The sequence below is a fragment of the Pan paniscus genome, chromosome 16 (assembly GCF_029289425.2).
Source record: "Pan paniscus chromosome 16, NHGRI_mPanPan1-v2.0_pri, whole genome shotgun sequence".
Taxonomy (NCBI): domain Eukaryota; kingdom Metazoa; phylum Chordata; class Mammalia; order Primates; family Hominidae; genus Pan; species Pan paniscus.
Genome location: NC_073265.2, coordinates 51287275 through 51310219, shown reverse-complemented (window position 1 = coordinate 51310219; position 22945 = coordinate 51287275). Strand labels below are relative to the sequence as shown.

The window sequence follows — 22945 nt, the reverse complement described above, 5'->3', positions numbered from 1 at the left end:
CCAACCCAAATGTGCAACAACGATAGACTGGATTAAGAAAATGTGGCACATATACACCATGGAATACTATGCAGCCATAAAAAATGATGAGTTCATGTCCCTTGTAGGGACATGGATGAAACTGGAAACCCTCATTCTCAGTAAACTATCGCAAGGACAAAAAACCAAACACCACGTGTTCTCACTCATAGGTGGGAGCTGAACAATGAGAACACATGGACACAGGAAGGGGAACATCATCACACACAGGGGCCTGTTGTGGGGGGGGGGGAGGGGAGAGGGGTAGCGTTAGGAGATATATCTAATGCTAAATGACGAGTTAATGGGTGCAGCACACCAACATGGCACATGTATACATATGTAACAAACCTGCACATTGTGCACATGTACCCTAAAACTTTAAGTATAATAATAATAAAATAAAATAAACAAAATGAGAACAAATGAAAAAAAACGAAAAAACAAAAAACAAATATTTACCCTTCCTTCAGTTTTTTTGAGAACTTTCTATGACTTCTATGTGTTCTTAGCCCTGGTGATCTGGCTATAGCACTAAAGTTATTTACATTGTATAGAATTATTATGTTGTTTTAAGGTAGAAAAGGAAAATGAAATCTTTTTTATCGGTATTCAGTTAAATGTAAAATGGTTGATTTTTAGGGGAGATCTGGTTTAATCTTGGTCTTATAAATTCTTTTTCTTTAAACAGGATTTCTGGAATTCATAGGATATGTAATGACACTGCTGCATATTTATCAGTCAGAATAGCATGCAGTTTAGTGGAGAGTACTTGTTAGTCCAGTGCCTTACCAAGATAAGTACTCATCTACTGCTTGAACGAATGAATGCACTTTTACCTCTTTACACTGGTGCCAGTGTTAATCTGAATTATACTGCTTATTCCTCCCCTATTCTTTGTATTAGAACTAGAGCTCCTCCTTCAGTGCAAATAACTTGGAGAATGTATTATTCTTATTTCACTGTTACTGTTTGTTAGATAACATTCACATTTTCAAAGAGGAAGTATGCATTTGTCAGACTGGGTGGCAGAAATAGATACTGCTTTTTTTGTTTTTTTTTTTTGAGATGGAGTCTTGCTGTCGCCCAGGCTGGGGTGCAGTGGCACGATCTCAGCTCACCGCAACCTCCGCCTCCCAGGTTCAAGCAGTTCTCCCACCTCAGCTTCCTGAGTAGTTGGGATTACAGGCTCATGCCACCATGCCCATGCCCGGCTAATTTTTGATTTTTTTTTTAGTAGAGATGGGGTTTCACCATGTTGGCCAGGCTGGTTGCAAACTCCTGACCTTGTGATCCGCCTGCCTTGGCCTCTCAAAGTGCTGGGATTACAGGTGTGAGCCACTGCACACTGGCCAATATTTCTTTGTTATTCTTACGTGTCTGGGGGTAAGGTAATACTAGATATAGAAAAAATTTATATAAAAAATATTTAAATCGTATTGACATGTGAATTTACTTTTGGTTTATTTCCCCATTTTCCTTCTTATAATTTCCATAATAATTTCATATAAAAAATCTAATTATTATAAAAACTAGAAAATACTGAAAAACATCAATAAAAAAGCTATCTTTAATTCTACCACCCAGCAATAATAAGTACAATCTCTTTTTGTCTGACAGTCTGTCTAAATATACTTGTCTAACTCTTTTAGCCATATTGGTAGTTTTCAACATTTCACATCTTAACTACCACCTGCTATCCTACTACTTGATCAAACAAGTAAAGTGTCACTGCAGTAGAAACAGCCTACTTTTTATAAGTATATTTATATTTTTACAAACATTATGGTAGTGCCTCAACAATTGTTATAAAGACTTCATCTCTAACGCAGATGATTTCTGATCACTCCTGGTGACTCTTGGCCCACCAATTGAGAATGACTAGGTAGAACAGTCACAATTTATGAGCAGGGTTGAAAGTCTGCATGTGGGCCTTAGATCTTATTAAACTAGTTTGGATGGCTTCAGATAGGCACTAGCATCTGTGCAGATTACCCTGTAGGCTAGAATAGACTTCCCAATTGTAATTTTGTGTAATTCATCATGTGACAGATTTGAATCTAGGAATGTTTGTCTTTTTGTAATTTTAGTGCATATATAATACGTAAGGACTTTTTTCCCCCTGTTGCTGAACACGCTAGTCTTCCATGACTACTTTATTACTCCTACATCTGGACAGTGATGATATCCTGTCAATTCTGCCTCCAAAATAACTCTTTACTGTGACTCTACCTCTTTCATCCTGAAGTTACTGCCTTATTTTCGGTTTTACTTTTCAGTGTGTTATAGAAGTTTCCTGACTGCCTGTATTCTTTCATTTCCCTCCTACTATATACTATAGTATTTTCTTACCATTTGTGAAGTTTCTTTCCTCCTTTTCTTCCTTTATTATAGTTTTCGACAATTTATTTTAGAAAATTTGAGAACTGTTTGTACACAGAAAACGAACTTTATTACATAGAAATAACCACTGTGAGCATTATGGCATCTTACAGTTTTTTATTTTTTTCTATGTATGTGTGGAATGCACACACACTTGTGCATATATAGATACTTTTAAATTTAGGTCAATCTGGGCATTCTTTTACTTTTTAAAAAACTCAATATTCTGTGAACATTTTCCCCTGTCTTTCTACTTTTCTTTGTTTATAATACAGATGTATTGTGCGTTATGCCTTCTTCCTGGACATTTAGATCTTTAGGTCCTCCTTTCCTTCCTTTCCTCCCCTCTTCTGTCCTTCCTTCTTTCCCTCCCAATACTGCAATATCCTTGTAGCTAAATTGTTTGGACAGATCAATAGTTATTCCTTAGGACAGTTGAGTAATGATTCTAAAATAACATAATCTCTGTTATATATATTTTGTCTCTTTGTTTTGGTGGGTCTGGAATTTTTTATCCTGAAAGCTGCCTACCTTTCTGACCTTATTTTGTTTCCTTTTCTTACAGCCTCCAGTTACACCAAACCATATGTGCTTTCTAAAATGTGCCTTACTCACACTTATCTATTTGCCCTCTTTTCTTATCCACCCAGTAAATACTACTTAAACCTTCCAGCCTAAACCTATGTGTGTTCTTGATTTCCCTAGGCAATTAGGTGACTCCTCCTTTTCATCTTGTGTACGCTTCTATTGGAATATTTCTAAAATTTTAGAAAATTATTAGGTTGGTGCAAAAGTAGTTGCATTTTTGCCATTAAAAGTAATGGCAAAAACTGCAGTTACTTTTGCACAGTCCCCTCTGCTAAGCCGTGAGTGCCTTAATGAATATTGTTCTGGTAATCTTTCTCTTTCCAGCACCTAACATATAATGGGTGCTTAATAAATGTTTAATAATTTTGAGATCTGGGAAAAGCAGATCTCTAAAATGATGTAAACAAATTAAATATACTTTTAAATTCACTCCAAAATACCTGGAAGAAAAAGTTACTTGATTGAAAAATATTAATGGGAAGTATAGCTACTATAGTTTTTAAAAAATATATGTGTCATAAATGATTAAGAAAATATATAACAGTAATTTATGCCTGCATTTAATGTTGAAACTATAGTTTTATTAGCCTTAACATAATTTAAGTGAAATGAAAACTTTTTCCTTAAGTTTTTATGTGAGCATGAATATTTGACTATTGTGTATCAACAAATACAGGGATAGTGTTTAAGATTTGAGTCATGTAATAGTATTTTTATAACTTAGCATATGAATATAATAAAAGTTGGACTGATTAAAGAATATTAGAAGCACATACAGTAATCATTGGGAAGGTAGAATGTTTGGAGACATGAAAGACTAACACCATGTTTCTGAAGAAAATGTTAATTGATAACATAATTAAAGAACCCAGGATGATTGATCTGACCTTGTAATCATCTCTTTATATCTTGAGATTTTGGCTTAATCATTCAGAATGATGGCTGCTTTCTTTGGTCTTAAAGTTCTTCTGTCCAAAAAGCTCCAACTTCTTTCCCATTGTTTGTTTAAATGTTAGCTAGTTTAATGTTTTATAACTTCTTTTACACTGGGTTAACCTATAGTATGCTACAATTAATAACTCTTGAGCATATGTACCAACTATTTTGTGCCAGGTAGCCTCTTAAGTCACTTTTGTTTATCATTGTATTCTTAGCACTTAGCACAGTTTCTTAGTGCTTGGTACTACATTGTGATAGGTTTAAAAATTGGTATGTTATTGTAATATTTTTCTTCGTTTTCTTTTTTTAAAGGAAATGTGGCTTTAGATAATCTACAGATAAAAGAAAATGCCCTGGTAAGTTTTTTTTAAACTATGCTAATAACTCACTTAATTTGGTAAGTTCTTAGAAACCTTTGCCTACTAGGCATCTGATACCATGTACTAGATAAAGTGATGGAATCATTCAAGGGATTACTTGTTCAACTATTTGCTGTTGGAAAATCTGAGATTAAAGACTTAGAAATTTTTTCCCCTAATAATCAAAATAGTATCTCTTGGAAACGGAGTGTTTTTCGTTGATCTAATTTGACTGTATAGTTTTGTAGTTGACTTTTTCCTTATAGCAATATTTTTCTTCAGTAGTGTCTTTACCTATTTTTGAGATAAATGAGGGCTTGATTTTAAATAACATATCTAATTTTGGAAATATATTGATGGTCTAGCCTTATCATAGTAATATTAAGAGGTAAAATAGGATTTTCTGGACTTTAGCTCCAGAAAGTGATTTGTGTCATTTATTGTTGAGTTGAAAACCAACAAAACAATGCCCTCCATCCCCCAATTAGGTTTCTTTTTAGCTTATTGGGCTAAATGTGAGTTTATGAAGTCACTTAGTGAGTTTATTGTTTAATTAATTTTTTTCAGGTTTCCAACCTTTTATTTTTATTTTTATTTCTTTTTGAGACAGAGTCTCACTCTGTTGCCTAGGCTGGAATGCAGTGGCATGATCTTGGCTCACTGCAACTTCCGCCTCCCAGGTTCAAGCAATTCTTCTGCCTCAGCCTCCCTAGTAGCTGGAATTACAGGTGTGTGCCACCACGCCTGAGTAATTTTTGTATTTTTAGTAGAGGTTGGGTTTTGCCATGTTGGCCAGGCTGGTCTGCAACTCCTGACCTCAGGTGATCTGCCTGCCTTGGCCTCCCAAAGTGTTGGGATTACAGGCATGAGCCACTGCGCCCAGCCTAACTTCTTAATTTCTTTGATCTTTTAGCATGAGTTTAATCATCTATAAAGTGAAGTTAATTATAAAACAATATAATATCTCTGTGTCTTTGTGGCTTGAATAAGATGAGAAGTAGAGCCTGGCACATAGTAGGTACTCAAAAATTTAAATATTTTTCTCTTTTTTATATAGGATGCTACAACTTTTTAAACAAAAATTTAGACCTGATTCTGTTGTTATAGATTGGAAAAGAGGTTTTTTTCTCTATTTATGACAATATAAATAGAATTGTAGTGACAGGATATATATCTAACATACTAAGGAGACAAATTATTTGAACTCTGTTTTAGCCTAATTCAAGTTTTGGTTACAATTAAATATAATAAACTGTTTTGTAATTTTTATATATATATATTTTTTATTATACTTTAAGTTCTAGGGTACATGTGCACAATGTGCAGGTTTGTTACCTATGTATACATGTGCCATGTTAGTGTGCTGCACCCTTTAACTTGTCATTTGCATTAGGTATATCTCCTAATGCTATCCCTTCCCCCTGTAATTTATATTTTTTATTCAAAGTAGCTCCTTTCCCCAGTTAAACCAAATTGATGAATTTTTACTTTTATATGAGTTATTTACATTTATTTTGTGTGAAAATTATTTCAGGAGGATTAAAATGAGCATGAGACCACCTTTTTGTAGTTTGCAGTTTGTATACTGTATAATGCGAATTCCCTTGAATTTATCTTTCCTGTCCTCCAGGTGGACAGAGCTGCTCTTATTGGCAGCAAAGATTTTTTTTTTTTGGTCTAAAAAAGGCTTTTTATCTAAAGCTATTATAATAGCATTCTGTTCAATTCCTGTTTATGTAGCATTCAGACGTAATCAGATGATTAGGTAAATTGATTATTTTAGTTAATTATTACCTATATTTTGGTGGTCAGATTTTTATAGTGTTATTATATATTAAGTCACACCTAACAGAAAGGCTGTACTGACTGGTTTAATTTTTAATAATTCTAAAAACTCAGGTTATCATTATGGATATCAGTTGTTTAGTATTCTGTGAATAAAAAAAGTTATTTGAACTTTCTAGTTGTTTGGAATATAGGTAAGTGAAAGTTTATTATTATTTGTTGGCACCTCTCTGTAACTTATCTAAATGAAATACTAATTTGGTAAATAATATATTGGGAATCTAACTTTTCTTTTAAAGATTTTTAAATTTATTCATTTACTAAATATTTGAGAGAGAACTGTTGTTCAGTATTGTTTTCAACTAATTTATGCAAAAAGACTCTTCTTTTTTCTGTTCTAGTATTTCAGATAAACATTGTCTATGTGTTTAAATTGATTTGGTTTGATTTTAATTTCCATTTGATTTGGTTTACTTAAAACAAGTAACCAGTTTACCTGGTTATTTACAAACTTTTTCTATTTTTACTATTTATCATTTTGTTTCTCTTGTGAATTCTTTCTTTAAAGTCAAAGTTTAAGTTATAATTTTTTTTTTTGAGACAGAGTTTTGTCTTGTCACCCAGGCTGGAGTGCAATGGCGCGATCCCGGCTCACTGCAACCTCTGCCTCCTGGGTTCAAGCGATTCTCCTGCCTCAGCCTCCTGATTAGCTAGGATTACAGGCACCTGCCACCACACCAGGCTAATTTTTTTGTATTTTTAATAGAGATTGGATTTCACCATGTTGGCCAGGCTGGTCTCGAACTCCTGAACTCAGGCAATCCACCCGCCTTGGCCTCCCAAAGTGCTGGGATTACAGGTGTGAGCCACCGCACCAGGCCTATGAAACGTTTTTTGGCTATAAAACATGTCGAACTCCTGAACTCAGGCGATCCACCTGCCTTGGCCTCCCAAAGTGCTGGGATTACAGGTGTGAGCCACCGCACCAGGCCTATGAAACGTTTTTTGGCTATAAAACATGTCCTTTATGAGTTATTCAAGTATAGAAAATTTGGTTTTTGTTTTTCTTTGGACATGTGTATTTAAATGATCACACAAAAGTGATTGTTGGGTTGGCTTAATAATTTAAGATGTCCTTTACATTTTCTCTTTCTTCTGAAGAGTGAATTGGATGTTCCTTTTAAAGTCAAGGCTGGCCAAATTGGTAAGTACTTTAGTCTTCATTTGAATTATTCTTAGTCCTATTGTTTTCTATTTTGCTTGTGTTATTTAACCTAAAAAAATCTTTGATTAAAAGTGTGAGAGATTTTTTTTTGCTTACATTAATTAGAGCTCGTAGAGTTCTGAACCTAATGTATATTATATATAAAATGTACATACTTTTTTTTTTATGACAAAAGGTAGAAAATAGAAGGCTATTTGAACTGCAATTGCATTCTTCAGGCTTTGGTTCCACCACACAAAATATACCTTCATTTTCAAATTAGATTTCCAAGTTTTATGTGCTTTTTCTTTAAATGTGAAAGTAGTATAATTTGCAAACTCTAGTAGGTAAACTGTAAATGTAGCTTATTTCCTTCATGTTTTGTTCAACCATTTTCACTTGATATATTATGCAGCAATGTGGTATGGAGGATATGTTTTGGTAAGTACAAAGTCTCTCTGCAGTTAAACTCCTACACTAAGACCATCTGTAAGTAAATATATATCTTTGTTGAATAAATTTTTTCAATAGGAAATTTAATCTACAAAGTCTTTCCATCTAGTCCATGCTATCTGGTTTTTATTTTTATTTATTTATTTAATTTATACCTTTTAAAATTTTGGATTTCGGTGGTCCATGTGTATGCTTGTTACATGGATATATTGAGTAATGGTGGGGATTGCGTTTCCAGTGTATCTGTCACTCAGATATTGAACTTTGTATCCAATAGGTAATCTTTGAACCTCCACCCCCCTCCTTCAATCCTTACCCCTTTTTGGAGTCCCCAGTGTCTATTATTTCCATTAAGTTTTTTTATTTTTGATTTTTGTGGATACATAGTAGGTATATATATTTATGGGGTACATGAGATATTTTGATACAGGCATGCAGTGTGTAATAATCACATCGGGGTAAATGAGGTTTCTATCACCTCAAAAGTATTTATCCTTTCTTTGTGTTACAAATAATGTAATCAGTACTCTTAGTTATATGTAAATGCGCAATCAATTATTATTGACTGTAGTCACCCTGTTGTGCTATCAAATACTGGGTCTTATTCATTTTATCTAACTTTGTTTTTGTATTCATTAACCATTCTCCCCTGTTACCCTTCCTAGCTTCTGGTAACCATTGTTCTACTCTCTGTCTCCATGAGTTCAATTGTTTTAATTTTAGTTCCCACAAGTAAGTGAGAACATGTGAAGCTTGTCTATTTGTGCCTGGCTTGTTTCACTTAACATAATGACCTCCAGTTCCATCCATGTTGTTGCAAATGGCAGGATCTCATTCTTTTTTATGGCTGAATAGTACTCCATTGTGTATATTTACCACATTTTCTTTAACCATTCACCTGTTGATGGACACTTAGGTTGCTTCCAAATCTTGGCTATTGTGAATAGTGCTGCATTAAATATGAGAGTATAGGTATCTCTTCAATATACTGATTTCCTTTCTTTTGGGTATATACCTAGCAGTGGGATTGGGGGATCATATGGTAGTTCTATTTTTAGTTTTGTGAGGAACCCCCAAATTGTTCTCCATAGTGGCCATAATAATTTACATTCCCACCAATAGTGTACAAGGTCTTCCTTTTCTCCACATTCTTGCTAACATTTGTTATTGCCTATCTTTTGGATAAAAGCCATTTTTACTGAGGTGAGATGGTATATCATTGTAGTTTTGATTTGCATTTCTCTGATGATGTGATGTTGAGCACCTTTTCATATACCTGTTTGCCATTTGTATGTCTTCTTTTGAGAAATGTCTATTCAGATCTTTTGCCCATTTTTAAATCAGATTATTAGATTTTTTCCTATAGAGTTGTTTGAGTTCCTTATATATTCTGGTTATTAATTCCTTATCTCTTACTTGTCCTGGCAATGTCTCTGTGGAGCTGTGTATTGTAAAGGCTATTATGCATATTTATGTCTATGTGTACCCATTGTTTAGCTCCTACTTGTAAGTGAGAACATACAATATTAGATTTTCCACCTTTGAGTTGATTTACTTAAGATAATGGCCTCTAGCTTCATCCATCTTGCTGTAGGGGACATGATTTCATTCTTTTTTATGGCTGCATACTATTGCATGGTATATATGTATCACATTTTCTTTATCCAGTCAACTGTTGATGGACACTTAGGTTGGTTGTGTGACTTTGCTATTGTGGTTAGTGCTGTGATAAACATATGAGTGCAGGTGTCTTTTTATATAACGATTTATTTTCTTTTAGGTACTCAGTAGTGGGATTGCTGTTTTTATTTTTGGTTCTTTGAGATATCTCCGTACTGTTTTCCATAGAGGTTAAACCAGTCTACATTTTCACCAACAGTACTCAAGTGGTCTCTTTCCTCTGTATCCATGCCAATATCTGTTATTTTTTGACTTTTTAATAATAGCCATTCTAGCTGGTGTAAGATGGTATCTCAGTGTGGTTTAAATTTGTATTTCTCTGATAATTAGTTATGTTGAACTTTTTTTCATGTGTTTGTTGGCTTCTTGTATTTCTTATTCTGAGAAATGTTTGTTTATGTACTTTGCTGTTTTGAATGGGGTTGTTTTTTTCTTGTTCAGTTGTTTGAGTTCCTTATAGATTCTGGATATTTGTCCTTTGTTGGAGGCATAATTTGCAAATATTTTCTACCTTTCTGTAGGTTGTCTGTTTACTGTGTTGATTATTTCTTTTGCTGTGCAGAAGATTTTTATTTTTACTTTTTAAAAATTAATTAATTAATTTAGAGACAAAGTCTTGCTCTGTTGCCCAGCCTGGAATGCAGTGGCACAGTCATGGCTTACTGCAGCCTCAACTTCCTGGGCTCAAGGGATCCTCCCACCTCTGCCTCCCAAGTTGCTGAAATGACGGGTGTGTCACCATGATTGGCTCATATTTGTATTTTTTGTAGAGATACAGTTTCATCATGTTGCCCATGCTGTTCTTGAACTCCTGGGCTCAAGTGATCTACCCGCCTTGGCCTCCCAAAATGCTGGGATTACAAGTGTGAGTCACCACGCTTGGCCTAGAAGCTTCTTAGTTAAGTCCTACTTGTTTAATTTGTTTTTCTTGCATTTGCTTTTAGGGTCTTTGTCATAAATTCTTTGCCTAGGCTGATGTCCAGATGAGTTTTTCCTCAGTTTTCATCTAGGAATTTTATAGTTTCAGGTTTTATGTTTAGGATTTACTTTAAAAAATAAGTAAATTACAACCCAAGATGGCTTACTCCTATAATTTTACTTATGCTACATCCTTTCTCCCAACTTTATCACCCTGCTATTACGCTATATCACTTTTTTTCTTTATTCAATATTCTGTATTATAGGAAGGCTTTGTCTTTCACTACTCTAGCATCTCTTAGCAATTATTTGGATACTTCCGTTTGGGTCATTTTATATGACATGTATGTTTCCTTTTAACATACAAGAATATTTTTATGTTTTTGTCTCTAAACAGGAAAAATTTTCTTAGATTGAAAGCATCTTTAGGCATGTGTCATCTTTTTTGTTTGTTAGATAGGGCTGAATGTGATGGTTATGTGTAGCAGTGCTCTAGAAGTATTGTGGCCCTATATGCTTCACTGAAATCCTAGAATATAGAAGTTGTAGCCATTCATTTATTCTTTTACTTTTGAAATATTTATGCACATGTTATGTACAAGACTACGCAAGTGCTATGGGAGATGCAAGGATGAAGGTGATATCTTTGTCTTCAAGGAAGTTACAGACATCTAAAATTGGAACATAGATTGAAATTGTATTTCCAGTGTCTTAGATCAATTATAGCTGACTAAAGAAATTTTGCATTATTTATTATATTCTTATAATATAATAAATTTATTATATTTATATTATATTATATTTATTATATATTTATTTTATATATTTATATATAATATATTATATATTTTTATATATTATATTTATTTATTATATTATATTTATTATATTTATATTTATATTATACAATATAATAGATTTATATTATGGAGGAGGTTTTCTAATGGTTCAGAATTTGTTCTTTTTGCTTTTAAAGTACACAAAGATTTAATGGCTTCCTTCACTGTTACCCATTGAGTTATGAGAGACCCTTTACAAATAAGTATGCAAAGTATATTGTCTTTATAGCTATCTTTTTTTTTGGTTTACAGAGCATTTATATTAGTTGTTAAATTTCTCCTTAGGTTAAAATATTATACCTAACCTGTAGGGTCAGTGTGGCTAATTAAGCTCAAGTGTGATTTGGTTTTCTAAGAGCTAGACATATTTGTGGGTGCCCTTGAGTTACCCGTTTTCTTAAAAATTAAAAACATTTCCTGATCTATAAAAGGAGGGGTAATATATAAAAAACTCAATTCTAGGACCTTTATGAGAGATTGGGGGATAATTAGTATAAATGTAGAGAAGAAAAGGTTTAGGGAACAGACAGTCCCTTTCTGGTATGCTAGTTAAAGGGAGGTTTCCCACTTTTTCTGTCTTATGCTCACCTAGAAGGCAATCAAATAAATTTTGTTAGGAGATTTTGAGATAATTACAAATGTAACAGTACCTATTGTAAATATAAAATCATTGGATTTAGAAATGACCCAGAACGTTGTTGACTTCCCTTGACATGCAAGCCATTTAAGAAATTCAGCAGGTTTACAAGCTGAAGAGAAGTGAAAATCTAAATGGAGAAATAATTTGATATTTTAACCTTGGGAATAGATACCAGGTAAAACTGGCTTTCCTACATATCCATCTAGGTGACCCCAAATATTCTGTCTTACATTGCATTATTTTATTTTCTCTTTAGTTTGTTATACTGTTTTTCAGTTCTTTGAACTTCGAGCATTTTCATTTAAAAATGATTTTAAATGAAAAACCACCAGTGATTCTGGTGGCGTAAGTGACTTAATTATTCACATACAAGCATGACTTAGTTGAATCAAATTCTTTTCTCCTGAAAATCTTGATTAGTAGCTCTGAGAGACCTATAGATTTTAAATATAATTTTAAAAATTATAGATGAAGGAAGGTATTTTATTTTGGAACATGTAAAACTTTATGTGTAGGAAAGGTTTGGATAGAATTGCTGTAGTAAGGTGGATTGGGGACATATTGCTGCCTGGAGACCTGGAAAGAGGGGATACTAGAGATTAGGGAAAGAAACATGGAAAGATTTTGACAGATTTTGCCTATTTCAAAATTTAGCTGAGAGCATGCCCTTTTGGTCTTCTCTTGTCTTCCCTGAACAGGCTTTTCCCCCATAAAACCCCAAAATTGGGACAGTAATATTAGGGCCATAGTTCATCTGTGTCATGAGTGAAAGTTTTTGTGGGCTCACCTCAGGAGGACTTGACATTAATACCATTGTTTCCAAGAGAGAACACATGTTCTGTCTTCTAAGTGATTTATAAGTAGATATTTGGAATATAACTGGTCTGAGTTGCCTGTGACTCATAATACTATTCATAATACCGTATGCCTTGCTTTTAGAGCTAGCCTCTTCCTGTTGTGACAATTTGGTATGCTGTCAAAATTCCATTTGCACAAAGTTCCTTTGCATCTCTTCTCTGTGTTGCTGCTTCAATTCCTGGTAGCTTGTGCAGATATTATTTTACTGTTGATCTATAAGGATTTATTTGTTGATGTGGATAGAAGAGCATGTGCAATATTAAGACTATCAACTGTTGTTGTGCACTGAATCTGGTTCAGCATCCTTACTAATAATCTGGTCACTGCTTAACTCACTAGATAGACTTAAGCAATTAATTTAACTTCACTAGGGCTGAGTTTCCTTTTTTTCAGGATTGAAATAATAGCTGACTTATTCATTTTACAGTTTTTGAATATTAAATGGATAATGATTATCAAAATATTTTATATTGAAAAATAAAAATTACAATGTGACTATTCACTTAATAGTAATTTTATGTGGAAAAGACCTTTGTAAACTTTAGTGTTGGAGTTTTTTCATTTTTTCTGAGTGATGTACATACCATGAAGAGTTTTTTATGCTTTTTCGCTTAATGGAAAGTGAGAAATTTTTGTGTTCTTGAGCAGTCAAATAATAATTTAAGGTTGAAATTATGTTTCCTTAGATAAATTAACTTTGAAGATTCCTTGGAAAAACCTTTATGGAGAAGCAGTTGTTGCGACCCTGGAAGGATTATACCTGCTTGTTGTCCCTGGAGCAAGTATGTTATTTTAGGTTATAACCATTCAGTAACATCACATTGAAATTAAATTGTTACCTGAATTAAGTATTTTAATACATTTATTTATTAAGATAGAAGGTAATTTAAATAAATGAATCATACATAGATGCACTTATATGCATACTTTTATATATGTATGCACATATATCTTACCGCATTTATGTATAAAGTATTTTTGTTGTTGAAAATTTAATTCATTTTTTCAATTTATTCTGTTTTCTAAGAGTACTTGTTTTGCAGCTAAGGCTTCCTGTTGAGCTGCATTAGGCAGATTTACTGATAATAAATGAAGTGAAATAAATCTTTAAAAATATCCTGATGTGTTAATCTCCAGATTTCAAGATTGAAAATTTTATTTTTTTTCCTATTTTGTTGCTTCTGATTTTGAGTGAATGTTCTTTCAAAAATGTGTAAAATTGGTAATTTTTTCCTTCGAAATGATAATATTTTAATTTTTAATGTTTCAAAGTAGTGATGTTTAAGTAATATCTTTATTATTATTTTTTCATTTATAAGAACAATATAATGTTAAGAAAAGTTTGGGTGTTTTAGGGAAAAATTACTTACAATTTCTTAACCATTGTACAAATAAAATTTTTATTTTTACATTTTGCTCTTCAGTCTTTAGTTTATGCATACCTGATTTTCAGTAGCTGTTACCACATTATATATACAACATTGACTTGGCCTTTTATTATATACATTTTTGATAGGTTTCACAGTTTTCACGGTGACAGTGACAGTTTTGAAAGGCTGTATGGTATTCTATTGTGGGCTACCTACTGTTTTTTGCTTTATAGTCAATACTATAGTCAATACTATAAATACGTCATTGTAATCAATACTATAAATACGTCATTATAGATCTTTTTTATTCTTTTGTGTTATTTCCTTAGATTGCATGATCAGAAATGACATTACTAGATAAAAAGGGCTTATATATTTTATGATTGTTGATATGTATTCCGAATTACTCTCTGAAAGTTTAAAAAATCAATCTATATTGATCCCAGGTAGTATTAGATATTAAATTATTCAAAATTTACCACTGATAGAACAGTATTCTGGTGTACTTTCTGTCTTCCTTCTGTTTCTACTTCTTATCTTTGTTCTCACCCTCCTCCTGTCTCCCTTTTTCCTACCTGCCTTTCTACCTGTAATTTCTTTTCCTCCCTCCTTCTTTTTGTATTTAAGTTTTTTGTAAGTGAATAGGAATAATTTATGTTTAAACGTTTCATAAAACTAAAAATGTGAAAGTATTTTTGTATTGCAGAAAGATTATACACTTACACAATCATAATGAGGCTGAACTTTTTCCGTTTGTTTATTTATTAATTCCATTTATTTTTGTGTGAATTGACTGTATATTTTTAGGTATTAAGTATGATGCTGAAAAAGAAGAAAAATCCTTGCAGGATGTTAAACAGAAAGAGCTATCCCGAATTGAAGAAGCCCTTCAAAAAGCAGCAGAAAAAGGTAAAAAGTTTTTTTGAGATAAACTTAGACATACCTATATTTTAGATATAATTAATATCCTTTAAAGAGGATGCTTTTGTAAGCCTTCATAAGTTGAAGTTCTAAAGACATAATTTTTTTAAAATCTCAAAATATTGCTTATATTTTCATGACTCACTTTTAGGAAAAAGTAATTGCCTTTTTTCTGTGAGTGTTTTATCATGTTGCCAATTTGATTTTTCCACTTTTCTTAATTAGTCATTTTTATTGTGCTAGTTTGGAAGACTTTCCAAATTTTCAGTATTTGCAGGCCTGTTTATTTTGGGCAAATGGTAAGTTTCTTTGTGTGCATGTTTACCCGTGTTCTTGCTGGATAATGAGGTTAAGCATAATGCTATAGTGAAATGATGTTTAGAGGAAATGCTGCTTTAATTCTAGTCCTAGCTATCTCCCTTCGTGTTGTACAGGATATTAAAAAAAAACCCAAAAACTTGATTCTTCAGGTTTTAACATTTTAACATCCTGCCTTACGTTTACATTTTTGTTTTTATCTAAAAATAAATCTGATGACTTTGTTTGGTTTATAGAGCAAGAACAAGGATATGATGAAAAAGAGTAGTCTATAGAGTGATGAATTGAAGGACTTTTCCAGACATCTATTGTTTATCTCAATCAACAATTGCTGATTAGGGTATATGAGTTATTAGCATTTTATATAATTTTTGTGTCATTTGGTGGCATGTGTATATATTTTTATGATGAAGATAGTCTCTCTCAAAAGATAAAGCAAATATTGAGTTAGAAATGATGTTAATTATATTTAGATATAAGATTTCTTTTCCTAGCTTAAGATGTTGTCATTTAATTGAATCAATTAGAAATCTTTTTTAAATAGGTTGTTCCTTTAAGTTTTTAATCAAAGTTTTAAATTCTTGCTCCAAGTATTTTTTCTTATGCAGAAATATTGATTCTTTTATTAAAAGTTACTAAACTATTTAAAAATTCATAGGTTACCATAATGGAAGAAATTTTCTAAAAGCTTCAACATTTTTTCTCTTATTTTCACATTTAAGCATATTTTGTCTTCCTGCTGAAGCTTAAGTATCTGTATTTCTAGGAAAACAGTTTTCTTTATTTGTATGACTTTAGCATGGCAAAAAAGCAAGCCAAGAATGGTTTTGTTTCATGACAATTGTGATTTTTTTCTTTATATTCAATTTTGGCTAATTAATATATGTAAAAGTAGTACTATAAAAATGAAGACTAAGAATTGGAGAGCACTAGAATTTCACTTTTTCTTGAAACTATTCAGATTAGGATATTAACATATGTATATTCATCATTAGGTATATTGATGTATACTTAGATATATTGATATAACATAATTACACATTTATCATTTACAATTACATAATAAGTTACATATATTATTTAGAAACAAATCTTAAACTCCTCCTTTTTAAAAAATGGAGCATAACTTATATTTGCCTAAAGAATATTTTAGTGTTTTCAGTCACCTGTAAGAAAAGTCGTGGTATATAATCTCATTTGTTTTCGTGGTTGACAGTTTAATTGGTAATATGATTATTACACATTTCGTACTCAGACTTAGGAAATTTTGACTCCTGAGTCTTCAGTGCTGAGAAAACAGACATTTGGGTCTGACAAAGAGGCTATTATGAATGGTTTGATATAAAGGATGTACATCTGTAGTATTAATTTTGTGTAAATAGAACTGTTAGGCCTATGCTGTATATGGTAATGACATTGTAGCTTCTTGAATGACAAAATTTAAGTTTTTTTCATATAGAATTAAAATTCAAAAAGTGAAACTTTTAACACTCAGTTTTAACATGTTATATTTGTCAAAAAAGTTTTGAGACTAAAAGATGAATTCAGGAATTGGGAAGTATATTTAGATTATTTTTTTCTTAACTGTTAAGAAACACATTTAAGAATGTTGCAGTATTCTTTTCTCATTTCTATGGATATGAGTCACATCTTCAAATAATATTATTCATGTGAATGATAGAGGACAACCCTGACCTTTATATATTTCACATTTTACCATTATTAATAGTTATTAATTATACTTTATTTTTCTACTTGTTTATTGATATTAAAAGCACAAAGGCACCATTACACATGTATAGGGACTCAAGAGAGGGAAGGAGAGGAGATGATTCAACTCTAAGCAGCAGATGATAAAAATGAAAACAAAATTATCATGCTGGTCTGCTCATAAAAAGGATTTTGACTTAGCTTGTTTATGTGGTAAAAATATATTGTTTCCCACTATCATATAGGAATAAAATAAAATTGAAATAAAACTATGAGTTCATTTCTAGAAAGTTTGCTTAACTGTAAAAATAAACTCTTTGATATTTTTCTCCTTTTATTTCACTGGAGTGAGTTTATTTTTCTGGAAGGCTATCATAAAGAGAAAGATTAAATTCCTAGTAAGGCCAAAAGATTCGCAAATGCTAGATTCTGTACTTAAGATGTTGGATTTTATCAAAGTAATATGTACACACACTTGAAAATCAATAGTTTTGCCAAAATGACGTGATAAAAAATGGCAGTCCCTTGTTTCATCCTTTGCTACCCTCCAGACCAACTCCTTTGAGTTAGTAATATTTTTTAGCAATGTTAACATTCTGTCATTAATCTAGTTCATTAACATAAGGCATTATCTAGGACTTCCTGTTATGGTAGTCACGGAGTTTACTTCTCTTACTATCTCCTTGCACCCTGAATTCTCCTTCCCATTTTCTCATAATATGAATATATCATAATTTTTGGCCAATTACTAGTCACTACTTAGATTACTATGACAATGCGATTATTGTTCACTGTGCAGGTCACATGATGTGTGTGTTAGGCAGTTTTTGCATTGCTATAAAGGAATACCTGAGACTGGGTAATTTATGAAGAAAAGAGTTTTAATTGGCTCACAGTTCTGTAGGCTGTATAGGAAGCATGATGCCGGCACTTGCTCCTGGTGAGGGCCTCAGGAAGCTTTCGGTCACGGCAGAAGATGAATTGGAAGCAGGCCTGTCATCATTTATGAGGGACCCACCCCAATGATCCAGTCACTTCACATCAGGCCCCACCTCCAACACTGGGAATCACATTTGAACATGAGATTTGGAGGGGACCAATATCCAAATCATATCAATGTACTATGACTATATTTACTTTCTTATACAACCTTTTGTTTTCCTTGAATTTGTAAATGCTGCTTTCTTATTTGCTTAGTCTTCTATGTAAATTTATCTTTAATTCTTTTTCACATGCTACATGAAATTTGTCTGCTATATGAGTAATGATAGTATTTTCCAATCGTGTAAACCCATCTGTTGGTACTCTCTACCACCCTGTTGTCTCTTGGAGATCCCCCTCTGAACTGATTGTTTTTTGGACCAGCTGCACAGGTGTCATCTTAGGACTGGCCTGAATTGCTCGTCTATGTTTAATTCCCTGTTTCCTGGGTCCTTTGCCCTTTTTGCTTCCTTAGTTTACTCATTTGTTTTCCTAGAACACATCTAGAAGCTTTTAAGAATGGATGCACCGGATATAATTTCGAAAATTCTTTTAAGGCTGAATGTCTTTGTGTTTTACTTCTACACTCGTTTGATTTGTCTGGGGATAGAATGCTAGGTTAAAAATCAGAATTTTGTAGGCAGCAATGTTTTCTAGCTTCCAGGCTCCTTTAAAAAAAAGTCTGATGCCAGTCTACACACTGTTGAAAGCAGAAAAATTAGAGAGTCCTTGGACCGTCTTGTCAAAGACCTTAATTTTAATTGGACAGATAAGAAATTTGCATAATAATAAGCAAGAGAAAGTGTTGAGTCCCATCAAAGAGGTACAGACAGTTTTATGGGAGTTCAGAATGAACATGTTATAGTCGGCCAAAGAGATCAGGGTAGACACTATGAAGGTGTATATTTCAACTGGATTTAAAGGATGGATCTGCAGAAAGGAGAGAAGGCGTAGGTAGAGGAGACAGTGAAGGTGGGAAAGTATAGAGCATCTGTGGGATCAGCTAACGGTTTGGGAGTCTGATACAGAGTAGTTGGATGTAGGGTTGGAAAGCTAAGTTTAGGTCAATTTTAAGAGATTTGCATGCTCTGATGATGTTAATGGTAATGACAGTGAAAGTAGTTGACATTTATTGAGGATTTACTATTCAGCAGTCACTCTTCAAAATACTTTATATGAATTAACCCATTAATAGTCACATTTGACATAGGTGCTATTTTTGTTGCCATCTTACAGCTGAGGAAAGTGAAAGTTAAATAATTTGTTCTAGGTCACACAGTTAGAAAATAGTAGAGCTAGAATTTGAATCCGGTCTGGCTCTAGATCTTGTAATCTTAACTCTGTACAATGTGAACTTTCATCCATAGCCAGCGGGGGAGTAACTTTTCCTTTTTCTTTCTTTAAGAGTCCAAAGAATGACATGATCAGAGTTATGATTTAAGGAAAAACTTGCAGTGTTGTCTAGGATAGACTGGATTTGGAGAGCGAAGTAGAAGATGCTATGTAGCCATCATTAATGAGAATGGCTATAAAGGATTCAGATAGTGTATGTAAAGGGACCAGATCACACTAAAGTAAGATGAGGTCATTTCAGCCGACTCTAAAATTAGCGTCAAATATCACAGTAATATTATATTCTGAAAATGGACAAAATGGCATGCAAAAAGAGAACCAAAATAGTGGATTTTTGCACTGTTTGAAAACTTGTCAAAAATTTTAGTGAGCTGTTAGCCGAAATTGATATTTACCTGCCTCACATATTTTGAAATGATTATTATAATTTTAATTGTTAAGAAGTTTGTGTGTTGAAAGAACGAAAATGGTGTCACTGTGAATATTTCCTTAGAAATAAAATAGTTTTGGTGTCACCAAATTTTAATTACCCTGTTACATGATTTCTAATTATTTGAAATTAAATTTAGGTATATTTTACATGTGAAATTAAAGGTGTCTTTAAATTGCTTTGCATTTTGGTTATTGCTGCCATGTGGGATGCAGGCACACATTCAGGGGAGTTCATATATGGCTTGGAGAACTTTGTTTACAAGGACATCAAGCCTGGTGGGTATGCATGGTTAATTATATTCAACTATATAAACATATTCTTGTGTATGCTTGTGCTTTTGGTGGAGTCCATTTGATGGCATGCCATCCTTTTAGAAAATATGGAAATGCAATTTTTGTTTTCCCCCTCTACCATCATTTCCTTTTCCTCACCTGTAGTCATTTATTCATTTACTAAATATTTGAGTGTCTTGTGGCAATCACTGTGCTGGATGATGCTGGATGTTTGTGGGGTAAACAAACTTGATTCACTGTTCTTACGAAGCTTAGAATATGATCTACAAATAACTTTCAGATTTGGGCTACTCTTTTGAGTTTAGTTCTAGAGTTCAGTAGTTTCTGAATTAAGCAGTTCCTCTCTGATAGCGGTGGTTTTGGAACGTAAAAAGCAGTAAAGTGGATTTTTTCTTTGAATTCAGATCCGTGACAGGAGGTGTTCCTCTGAGCTTTGATTTGTTTCACCTCTGTTGTAGCTCTGGAGGTACCTCTAGACTACTGTCCTGTACAGCATATTGAAATTTCAAGCTTCACAAAAGGCAAATTAAAGGCTTACTGTTTATATTAGGATTTATGATATGATTCTTTTATATACTAGGAAATCTACCAAATATATTAAAATAATACTTTTTAGTATTTTACATAATCTTATTTGTTAAACTTTATGTTTTATATCATACTTCAAGAGCTTGTTAGATTAACTCAGTCACACTTAAATTTGTTTTGATTAAATGGCAAGTGGGTCTGTATCTTGAAATTTGTAAACAATAAGCATCATGTTAGAATTATTTCTGTAGCTAGGAACTTTAATAGGTTGATTCATGTGACAGATGGAAGAGGAATTTTCATGACAGGCTTTACAGCATTAGGTGAAATTACCCTGAAAGCAGTTTCCGTTCTAATAAACCTACTCCTTCCGTAAGTGTGCCTGTGTTGTCTTATAGTTACTTTGTTTAATATCAAAGATAGCATGGAGATACTCATGGCTCACTGTCCGGTTTTGTAGGTTATAATCAAACCAGCTTACTGTAGTCTGGGTAGCATTGTTAAAAACAGCAGACTATAACAGCTGTCACCGTAAAAGAAAAAATCACTGATTCAGTTTTTTTTTAAAGGTATATTAACGTAGATAAAAAAATGAGGTCCAGAATGTTGGTGCTTCTGAAATGAGAGTAGTTTATTTTGTTGATGATATCTTCATTCAGCTGGCTAGGACTTAACGTGCGTTTCATGATCATTTCCTCTTTTCAGTTTCTGAGTGCATATTATTTCCTCATTTGATATTACTTTTTTTTATTCTAAAGCGGTGGTTCTCAAAAAGTCAAAATGATCTTCATAATAATACTAAGCATTATTTGATTTTTCCTTTTATTGACATTTACATTGCTGGTGCAAAAGCAATAGTGTGTAAAAATTGCTAGCTGCCTTAGCATGATTCAAGGCAGTGGCACCAGACTATAGTAGTAGTCACTGTATTCTTCACTGCCATGCACTCACAGTAAGCAAAATGAAACAAAAAAATTGCCAGTTTTTACTTAAGAATTCCCTTGATGAAGTAGGAAGTTTTAAATTTTAATAAACTTCAACCCTTCAGCATGTCTCTTTAATATTTTGTGCAACAGCAGAGAAAGTATGCCTGAAGCATTTCTGCATACTGAAGTAGGATGGTTGTTTCAAGGAAAATTACTTGTGCAGATGTTTGAGTTGTGAGCTGAGCTAGTTGCTTTTTTTCTGGAAAGCCATTTTTAGTGGGAAGAATCACAGACTATCATTATTCAGATTTGGTTGTTTGGTAGACACTTCAACAAAACCACTTCAAGGAAAAGCAACTGGCAGTATTTGTTGTCAGTGATAAAATTTGAGCTCTTGAGTAGAATTTTGGAAAACTTGTATTTGCCAACTTGAGATCGACAGCTTCCCAGTAGTACTTTAAGACTTTTCTGATGAGATTGGTGGTAATATTAACAGATGTGACTTTTGATATTAAATAATGAAATGACTTGACATTTGGAAGATTTGCATAATTCAGTAAAGCAATATTTCCAGTGGAAGATAAAAAACATACATGTGTAAAGGGGTTCATTTAAAGTGCAAGAAGGACTAATTGATTTTGATTTGTATGAAAAATTCATTGATAGGGTTTCAGATTCCATGATGCAGCTACCTTTAAGAAACTTCCACTTGTTCAGTTTGATATGAAAAGGCAATGAATATGCTCCCCCCTTTTCTAATTATATATCTATAGTGAGATCAGATTTTCATCATGTACTTCAATTAAAACAACATATCTCAACAGGTTGAAGGCAGAAGCAGATATGCTAATCCAACTGTCTTCTACTAAGTGAGACATTAAAGAGATTTGTAAGAATGTAAAACCATGCAACTTTTCTCACAACTTTCTGTTTAAAAAATATAGCTATTTTTATAACTATATGTTATTATGTAATGGCTTATTTTTAAATGAATGTCTTTTTTCAGTTTTTATTTATAATATGGTAAATATCAGTAGTTATAACCCACATAAATAAAAAATTCTTTAGAGTCCTCAAGTTATAAATGCTAAATGGGTTGTGAAACCAAAGTCTTTGAGAACTGCTTTAGTTTGTGATTGAGAATCATAAATTTATTATTTATTGGATTAATTAGAAACTGTCTCTAAAGAGCTATATTAGCTCTAAGATTAGATTTAAACTGTTTAGAGAGGTTTGAACATGGTGTATCTGCCATTGAGATGAAAGACAGAACATGGTGCTAGAACAAATATGAAACCAGAAAGATAATTGGTCAGGTAAGAAGAGAATTTAACACGAGGCAGCTGAGTCTATGTCTTTGAAAGCTGTTCTAGCCAAGTGGAATGGTTTTCAGGGCTAGACTGGCTTTCTTACTTGTTTCTTTTCAAATGGTGTTTCTTTGAGAACTCA

At 32.8% G+C, this 22945-nt stretch overlaps 1 protein-coding gene across 8 annotated transcripts in view; it reads left to right on the top strand.

Moving 5' to 3' along the window:
* VPS13C (vacuolar protein sorting 13 homolog C) overlaps positions 1-22945 on the top strand; it is a 205126-nt gene that overhangs the window by 11962 nt on the left and 170219 nt on the right. For 5 of the 8 annotated variants that reach the window (XM_055098860.2, XM_034938863.3, XM_034938862.3 and 2 more), the window contains exons 2-6: positions 4240-4283; positions 7233-7275; positions 13350-13445; positions 14841-14942; positions 19962-20024. In XM_055098860.2, the coding sequence (XP_054954835.2) occupies positions 4240-4283; positions 7233-7275; positions 13350-13445; positions 14841-14942; positions 19962-20024 (348 nt within the window). The remainder of the gene's footprint in view (positions 1-4239; positions 4284-7232; positions 7276-13349; positions 13446-14840; positions 14943-19961; positions 20025-22945) is intronic. The other 3 variants (XM_034938865.3, XM_034938864.3, XM_034938868.3) reach the window with 1 other exon arrangement.